This window comes from Rhea americana, unplaced genomic scaffold (assembly GCF_003343005.1).
Source record: "Rhea americana isolate MKP2758 unplaced genomic scaffold, rheAme1 scaffold_364, whole genome shotgun sequence".
Lineage (NCBI taxonomy): Eukaryota > Metazoa > Chordata > Aves > Rheiformes > Rheidae > Rhea > Rhea americana.
This window is the reverse complement of record NW_028186495.1, coordinates 63848-73369: the sequence shown is the minus strand read 5'-3', so window position 1 is coordinate 73369 and position 9522 is coordinate 63848. Positions and strand designations below refer to the sequence as shown.

The 9522-nt window shown below is 38.6% G+C and overlaps 1 protein-coding gene across 1 annotated transcript; it reads left to right on the top strand.

Annotated features, from left to right (window-relative positions):
• The first annotated feature begins 2885 nt into the window (after positions 1-2885).
• Positions 2886-6155, top strand: PDC (phosducin). The gene is made up of 3 exons (XM_085312433.1): positions 2886-2961; positions 4619-4779; positions 5628-6155. The coding sequence occupies exons 1-3, from the start codon at positions 2901-2903 to the stop codon at positions 6153-6155; spliced, it is 750 nt and encodes a 249-aa protein (XP_085168559.1). The 5' UTR covers positions 2886-2900.
• Positions 6156-9522: the final 3367 nt, after the last annotated feature.

Sequence of the window (9522 nt, the reverse complement as noted above, 5' to 3'; positions counted from 1 at the left end):
ACAGAAAATGGCTTTAGCTGAGCCTGCTCTCAGGCACCCCAAATGTCAGTGCACCTGTAGAACAGGGATGCTGACAACTTTAGATACAAGACACCCTGGGATGGGCTGTTACCAACAGCTGTTTTATATGATTTTCTTTAGCGCATCAGTGTTACATGCACTTTATGTTTTAAAACTTTGTACAACTTAATGGTCGGGCACATATCCACTCAGAGGCACTTCTACAGCATGCTCCAGCACTCCTACCCAACCACTAGAAACCTAGGTTTTTTTTTCCCTTTTTTTTTTCTTTTTTTTTTTTTTTTTTTTTTGAACTGCTATATGTCCAGCATTTTAAGGGAGGAAAAAAGAACATATTTCAATCCTTCACTTAGTACATGGGAGAAATTTTCACCGTAGTGATTGCCCATGTGCTTGCACTCACACTACAGAAAATGCAATAGCTTAGACTTTTTTCACTGCACTTTCTTCAAAGGAAGAACATGTGCTATAGAACAGCCAGCTCATGCTATAACTGAGCTTCCCACGGCTCACCTTGCAGTTACATGTTCATAAGCGCTTGTCCTCGGGTGCCTAATTGGGAAACACCTGGCTTGGACAGCCTGCTTCTTACAGTGCCAGGTTAAGAACTGTAAATATTTATACCTCTATTGAAAGGAAAGGAGTAAGATTTGCATGACTTGCTCCAGGCTTACAGCCTGAGTCAGTAGCGGGACCCGGGTTAGGTTTTAGGAGTTCCCCACTCCCAGCTCTATGGTCAGCTAATCAGTCTCTGTATCGTAAGGATTATTGCCTCATGCCACATTTCTGAAGAAGTGGGGAAATGCAATTTTCTGTGTTATGATTCAACTAATCTTTCGAGATTCATTAGGTGCAACAGACCAGTGACATGTATTTTAAGGAGCGCTTTCATTCGTTACACAATCAGTTTCCACCTCTTAACATTTCACCTAAAATGTGGTCAACAGTCTCTGGCTCAAGCCTGCAACAGACTGCTTAATTATTCCTTTCCACATCCTGCTTCCTTCTACTGCATTTCAGGGCTAAAAGCTGTGGAAGACCAGAGCATGCCTACAGAAAATTAAACTCTTTTTTCCTCCATCTCACAGAACAAAGACAATTCTCAGCATCAACAGTCCAGAGTATTTTATAGATATTAAAGTAAGTCATGGCAATGACTTCTTGGGCTTTGCCCCAGCAGATTCACATAGCAGTCCATCAATAATGTGACAAGAGATTTTCAGGTTTGCATATGCAAGATGGAATTAGCTTAATCTATTTCAGAATTGACTAAATACAGTAAAATCTCACACTAAACTGGATATAAATGCAGCTCTACAAATAGTATTACTAATAATAAATTATATCTTTCATGATCTGCTTTTCCTCCAAACGAATTCAAAACACTTCCTACAAGTTTTGATTACTTACCACAAATCTTTCTGCAGAACAACTTATGGTCACATTTATTGATTAGCTTTTCCAATACACACAAGAACCTGTTACCAGCATCTTGCTCAGCCATTATTCCACTTTACCCCTCGATCCTGGCATGTAAGTAGTCAAGCACATGAAAGCGCCATTTCCTTCCAAGGGTACATACGCGCTACAAAATGAGTGTCACCCAAGCCTAACTTGCCATCAGCTTTTAAATCCGGCATTCATTAGATAACATCTTAATACTGGCTTCAAGAAAAGTTTTTTTGTAAAGCCTACTTGAACAGCTGAACTGCTAAAACTAGATGAAACTAGTCTAGACTAAACAGGAACACTCATTTCATAGTGTCCGCCTTAAGACTCCTGTGGAAAGTAACACTTCAGCACATTGGAATTACAATTTTGACTAAAAACAAAACTTCTGACTGAGGTGTAACATGATTCATGACTATGTTGCAGCAGGGCTCTGATACAGTTGGGTATGTAGACATCTATCAGCAGCATAGCAAAGATGCATTTGAGGAACTGGTACTTTTTTCCTCCCCCAGTGTATCTTTCTGAAACAGGTAGTTGATCTGCTCATGAAAGCTGCAGAACCCCAAACACACTTACAGTGACTTTCAGGGAACAGTAGCATATCAGCTAGACCAGCTGAGTTGGAGAAGTCAACGCTCTGGCCAAATCCAGCTGCTTCGTCATGCTCTGGCACTGCCCAGCTCCGCTTATCTGGTGAACTCTTTACACAAAGAAGGAACAGTTCCTTAAAGAGGAACGGTCCTACTCCAATCCTCAAAAGCTCTTTGAGAAAGGACAAGAAAAGGGGTGTCCCCTTCACTGTATCCCACAGTGTATCCCACAGTGCTCTGCAATTGCTGCCTGGCTCTTGGGGATACAACTGGTGGAAGAGCAACACAATTTACATCCCTTGTAATTTCCTCTGTTTTGTATCTTGGTTCAGTACACATAGTCTAGCTCCAAGTTTAGAGGTCTCTTCTCTCACAGGTACCAATACTTGGCTTCATCTTCTGTACAAGAAATGAACAGTTCAGACAACCCTCAAAAATAAATAGGCTTACAGAACTTGGAAAACTGATGAATTTCAGAGGGAGCAGAGAGGGAAGAAAGTGAAAATAACCACTGCACATTTCCATTGCAGACGCTTTTACTAGCACTGTTCTACAACAGGCTGCCAATATTCTCCATGACCAAACACTAAAATGAAAAAAACTCTCACCCGAGTGCTGTCAGTAAGAATTTCAGACACCTTTAAGACACTGATCCTAATTACTTTTTATGAGCTGATGAGAAGCTCTACAATTATAATTTAGATTTTTACCAGCCCCAACACCTAACGGCTGCAGGAAATGACATACTGCACCGTATGCAGCTGTAAGTTCATGCCTTTTCATCCTGCTATTGTTTTCCTTTTTGGACTTGCAGCATCTCCCACACCAGTTGCCAAAATGGAAGAGAACAGAAACGCCAGTTTGGAAGAAGATTTTGAAGGACAGGCTACACACACAGGCAAGGAACCTGATTTTTTTCCCCCTCTTTAAGTATAAGCTAAACTGTTCACTGTGGAATTCAAGTACATTCATTGGGATGCCAACTTCCTTGCATAGTGAAGTATGCTCCAAAGCCAATGAGAACATATCTAATCGACACTCCCCACGTAACAGCAGGTAACACCAAAATGATCTTTGTACCAACCTTCCTCGTGCCTGAAACAAATAGCAAATGCAGAAGACATCTGCACAGGGCACTAACAGCAATTGCCCAGCGCAGCTCTTGCTGACTTTTTGCTTCAGACGTGAACAACTTTGTTCTTCGGTGGGGGCACTAGAACTACATTACAGGATTTCACTATGAACTATTTTCTTTCTTTCTTACAGAAGGAGCATTCACTGTTAAAAATTCAGCTAAAAATGCAGCTAAACAGCTTTTTGACAAACCCAGCACAGAACTCTAAAATCCTTAAAAGCATCCTTGGCTCAGAGTCACAATTCTTTTTAGTCCAGGGTCAATCACTGATTTATGAGCATCATTGTACTCTGTTCTATAGAGCACCATGTCCTATCCTGCTAGCAGGTATTTAGTATACGTGCTAAGACGTCCATCATTCCCTCCTCTGTGCTCTGAAGGCTCCTTTCCTTGTACTATAATAAATACAGCCTTTGTAATAATTGTTCTTGAGGTTCTTTCCCAAGCCAGTCCTGCTGCCGTCAGCCAAGATATTTTTCTAAGGACCCAAACGTAGGGCACTATGCCTACGTTCAGGCTTCTGATTAGTTCTGGAAATCAGGTTACTGTACACTTCACAGTTATCACCATGCCAAGAATTTCACGCTAATTCCTGCCTTGAAATCTTGTTCGCAAAAAGTTCAGTTCACCTAACATTTCCACCCATGGGTGTGGTGTCAGGTACCTCACCTTTGGCCATCACTATAAGCTGTTGAAACTTAATGCAAAACAGACTCTTAGCAACTGGTTACCTTTCTGACACAAAGAGCTTACCTAGCCTTTCCCAAATTTTCCATAAATTAAACTTCACTTCTGAAAACAAAGTTTTCCATGTTTTTGCTTTATCAAAGGTACAGATTAAAATGTTTGATTTTGAAGAATACCACTGGCATTTTGAACTGTAAAAATGATTTAATCAACTAGTTCTGAAGAGTGAGATCTGCATTACCATCAGAATCATCAATAAGCACCACATTATAGTCCATCAGTGGAACAGATAACAGTTTAAAAACAAACAAGCAAAAAACCCTCAAATCTCGAGTCCCCTTTATTCTTAGTTTTACTAGGAATGTGAAAGACTCTGAATACATACCACATGAAATGTTGTCTATAGGGAACTGCACATATACTTGTAAGCAGCACTGGTTGTGGCCATGCAGCCAGTTCAACAGGTTTCCATGTCCTCATCCTTGCTGACTACTTGTGCAGTTCAACATCTTTTTATATGATCATAATATAAACCAAACAACCAAAATGACTGTGGTTAGAAACAAACCCTTTTTCTTTTGGAGGCTTATGTGACACATTGGTTCCAAAGCTGTTTTCAAGCACTCTGGAGGGTGACTTGAAAAGAAACAGGGGTAGACAAGCAAGCGACGGGCAGAAAACTTAGGACAGCGTCTTGCTGCAGCCAGTTTCTCATCTAACTTGTCTCTCTCAGGGCCCAAAGGAGTGATCAATGACTGGAGAAAATTTAAATTAGAAAGTGAAGATGGAGACACCTTGTCCTTGAGCAAGAAAGAAATTCTTAGACAAATGTCTTCACCACACAGATCTTTCAGTAAAGATGATAAAGATACCAGAGAGAGATTCTGCCGTAAGGTGAGAAAAGCAAAATAAATATATTTTGATATGAAACACAAGTATGTAACCTAAGAACTCCTGAATTTGCCAGATTTAGCAGCTTAACAGAACCCCCATAACATGTTATGATAGAATAAATCAGCATTTTTGACAGTAACTTTATTTTGGATTTACATCATAAATATAACATAAAGCAATCTCTTGGACACAGGTTATATTACTAACACTAAACAGTTGCAGCTGCATAAGAGTTGTCACTGAAGAACATTTCAATACTCAAAGAATTGCTTACTACAAAAATACAACATCTGACCTAAAACACACAACCAACTGCCTCTATCTAGACCTTTCTCAGGTAGAGTCCGACTTCTGCAAAATAAGCAGTGTAAGTCACAGAAATATCTCACGCAATAGAGAGTTTGGGCTTCCCCCCCTTGTACTCTATCCTTGGTTAAGAGGATTGAAAAATTTTTCACAGGCTTAAAAACTTGCTAGTCAGGATAGAGCTCTAAAATGGTAATGGCCAGGGTAATTGATTGATGGAGGGGGGGGAGGAGGGAAGGAATTAAATCCTGACCCCACTGCAATTACTAGAAAAAAATCTCCATCAACTCTGGAGGATCCAGAGGTTTTTGCCAAATATGGCTGTCTTCAGTATCATCAATCTGACACTCAAGTGTTGAAAGCCAGCATTTTCACCCTTGTCTCTTGAGGAAACCTTAAAGAAACATTATAGGAAGTTGCTCTTTTGGCTAAATGCTCTATGCAATGTTATCTAGACACCAATTTGTTCTCTACAGTGTGAACAGATAACCATTTATTAATAAATATAAAATATAAATTAGTAATTCTCTCAATATCCACAGATGAGTATGCAGGAGTATGAATTAATTCAGGACGAGAAAGAAGATGAAACCTGCCTACAAAAATATCGCAAACGCTGCATGCAGGATATGCACCAGAGGCTGAGTTTTGGGCCAAAATATGGCTACTTGTGTGAGCTGCAGAATGGAGAACAGTTCCTGGAAGCCATTGAGAAAGAACATAAAACGACCACTGTCATTGTTCATATTTATGAAGACGGTATCAAGGGCTGCGAGGCACTGAACAACAGCTTGACCTGCCTTGCTGCGGAGTACTCCACTGTGAAGTTCTGCAAGATAAAGGCCTCCAGCACAGGGGCTGGAGACCGCTTCTCCAGTGAAGTGCTTCCCACTCTCCTTGTCTATAAGGGTGGGGAGCTTCTGAGCAATTTCATTAGCGTTTCTGAACAATTCAGTGAGGAATTTTTTGCTGTGGATGTGGAGTCTTTCCTAAATGAGTATGGGCTACTTCCTGAAAGGGAGCTTCCAGCACTGGAAAATGGTGACATGGATGGGCAAGATGTTGAATAAGTAGAGGACCATAGTCCTCAGTGTCTCCCATTTCTCTTCTGCATGCTGTAATCAATCTCAGTAAAACCTATCTCATTTAGGGAAGGCTGTCTTTGCTTACTAAACTTATTTGTAAGATCCCTAAGATTTTTTATATATATATGTATGTATTTCTTAGCTGTTAGTACATGAATTTTACTTAAAATACATACGACGGCAAGTCCTGTATATACTTATTTTTATGCAAAGCAAAGTAATGAGATGAACAGGGGACAATACTGTTTTTCTCTAAGGAACTAGGGATGCACAAAATTAAACACTGAGGCCTTGTGTATGTGCCCACTAAACACAATGTGTCCTCATTTCAACAGGAACAGCACTACTCCATCCCTCTGCACACACAAAAAAAAGCAATCTCCATATTACAGAATTATTGCATACTATAGAACCGTGGGAAGACTTAACTCCAGAGTAAATTTGTTCCTACTGAAGTCACTAGAAAAAAATCCACTCAACAGTTTTAAGGACAAAAAAAAATAGCCTGATGTCTTCGTGTTATTATACCATATACTTTAGATATTTAGGATATTATTTTGTTTCTGCATTTAACTTTCAATAATTGTGAAAATATGAAGTTAGCTCACTGCTTCTACAAGTTATTCATCCAAACAGTTAACAAAGACTAATTCTCAGCTAATTTCAGTTTATTGCTGCTCCACATTTTTGAACTGTAGTATTTAAAATATTTGCAAGTTACTGGAAAAATATATTGTATTTATGTAACAGCTATAAATAAAGCTTAAAACCCCTGAGAAGACCTGTCATCAGAAGTGTGAAATGCATTGGTTTTATAGAAGACCTTATATATAGCCTTAAAAACATACAAAATATTAGTAAGAACTCATCAGACATACATTCACTAAACTAAGCTTTATCTTTAGCAAAAGGGATGCTGTTGAGAACTACAACCTGAAAATGTATTTCAGGGGAAGATATGCAGTGCATTTGTAACAGCATTGCTCTCTGTAGGTGTAAGACCACCAACTCAGAGAGAGAAAGAGAATGAGAATATTCAACAACCTGAAAGCCAGTTTGGATACACGAGTACTACTGCAAAGATTTCATTTGCACACTGGCAAAGCTGGAGGTTAAATTTTGCTCTGAAGACAGAAATATGAATCTCCTAGCCACACATGCTTTTACTGATAACATCTGAGATCATAACAACCTTAAAGATTTTTTTCTGTGACCATCTAATTCACTTAAGAGTTTTCATTTGAGTGATTCGCTAGTTACACATTTTATTCACTTTAATGTGAGAGGTTTCAGTTTTGCTTCAGGTCAGGAACCGACCACGCAAGTGTCACCATGTGCAATTCTAAACATGGATCAACGAGAATTCTGAATTGAGCAATCAGTCTTAAAGAACTATTGCTGCAGTAATATAGCCACTATAACTGAACTTGCATGGACACACTAAAAGCAGGTTCTTTATTACTCTTTAAAACGCATTTTTTCCACTTTTAAATCCTGTGTAAAATTTACTATGGTAACTGAAAGTAACCCTGTAAAAAAGACTCCTGTAAGATGCACGCAATACCCATTCAAACAACATTTTTAAAGTGTAGTTTCCACCCTGTTAAAAAGCCCCAAATACCCATTGTTTGTTGGCTTTTAATGAGTATCAAAACACTATTGAACAATTAAATTTCTACTTTTAATATGGATTAATATTTTAACAGAGGATTAGAAGTCTTACCTCACGTAAACTAAGCAGTACAAATGAAGTGACCCACTTTATATTAACAACGAGCAATATTTTTCATACTGCAAATCAATTCATGATTTTATTCCACCAAGAATTCGAGCAGTATCATCCTGAAATTTTATAGTTGGTGTCAAACTTCTGAAAAAATGACTACTAGACTCAATTTTCTCTGCTGGAACACAGCAATCCCTACTTCCCTTTGCACAAGCATGATGCCAACCCCCAGCTGAAAGCAGCTTCATTCATCTTCTCTTAACATTTTCATTTGTATCAGTAGGTTGACTTTTTAGTCAACTACCATCTGAATAAAATATACCTATCTTCATGAAAATATCACACTCAAAACAGGTTATGGAGAAAACAGAGAATTATCCTGTGTCCACAAAATAACTAGCTGCCTGAATAACATTTGACTTCCTGCAGTAGAAGTTTCAAAAAAGAAAGAAAAAAGTATTTGTCCTCTACGTATCTGAACTTCCACGTAACTGCATAACTGGCATGAACTTAATACTCTTTAGAGCTCTCCTTCTGTATTTTTCAGAAATTATTAGGAGTCACGCATAAGCAGCCCGATCATGTATGCCTCATTTCTTCAAGAAACCAGGCTGAAAACAAACAAACAAAAAAAATCTAACAACATCCAGCACAAAAACTACATTTGTAACTAGCTGCAAAAAAATAAGCTGACAGTCCATTTTGAGACAGATTAAGCAGGCTTAAACAGGATTTCCTTTAACCTGTAATTAAAAAAAAAAAAAACACAAAAAATAAAAAACAAAAACCCACACACACGGCGCCAAGCCTCAACAGAAGCTCATGACTAATGAAAGCTGCAAATAAATCTCTGATCACAGTAGTCATCCACATTTCTGTAGGAAAAAAAAAACAGGAATCAAAGCAAAAAGATATTTAATTCAAATACTATACTACTTTATGGAGAATTCTTTAATAAGAAATAAATATTTTAACAAATACATGAAACCTGACTTCCTGTTACTCTCGACTACTGTGATTCTTCTATTTGACTCGGACATAAAAGGTCCCTGAGTGTCTTCAGACATATAGATGCAGACAAAAGCACGGGGGAAAGACTACATCATTGTGTCACTGCTGTTCAGATTACCAAGCGAAGCTCTAGAATAGGGTCATCAGTTACTGGCACGCTCAGTGCTACCCCTCGGATGCAACAAACCTCATTGACCAGGAGACCATGGAGGTGGCTTGTTCCATTCACTGGCTCACAATCACATCCTAACAGATTTAAACTGGGTTTAACGAAGCAAGGCTTCTAGATCAGAACACAGCAAACATAGAAGGGATAAGCACAGAAAATACAGGATTTGCATAAACTTATTCCTAAACTTCAACTTTAGTACTATACTTAAGAGTAGTAGCTGGATTTTGTAGATAAGGAAGTCCCAACAGCTCTTCTAAAACCTTATATATTTAAAAAAAAAATCTATTTTTTACTTCTTTTCCTTAAAGAACTCATTTTCTTAGGTTACCAACGGCCATGGATAGGAAGCAAGACAACAGTGGAAATTCCTTTACTGTCTGCTATACTCACTGTTTCCTCATGGCAGCATGGCTGGAAGGCTCAGGCTGAATATGAAAGTAATT

Bases quoted from the DNA above. Each gene is read 5' to 3' on its own strand.
- PDC (XM_085312433.1), top strand. From the start codon at position 2,901: ATGGAAGAGAACAGAAACGCCAGTTTGGAAGAAGATTTTGAAGGACAG. The intron at 2,962-4,618 runs GCAAGGAACCTG...TGTCTCTCTCAG, and splicing joins AGGACAGGCTACACACACAG to GGCCCAAAGGAGTGATCAAT. The intron at 4,780-5,627 runs GTGAGAAAAGCA...CAATATCCACAG, and splicing joins GAGAGAGATTCTGCCGTAAG to ATGAGTATGCAGGAGTATGA.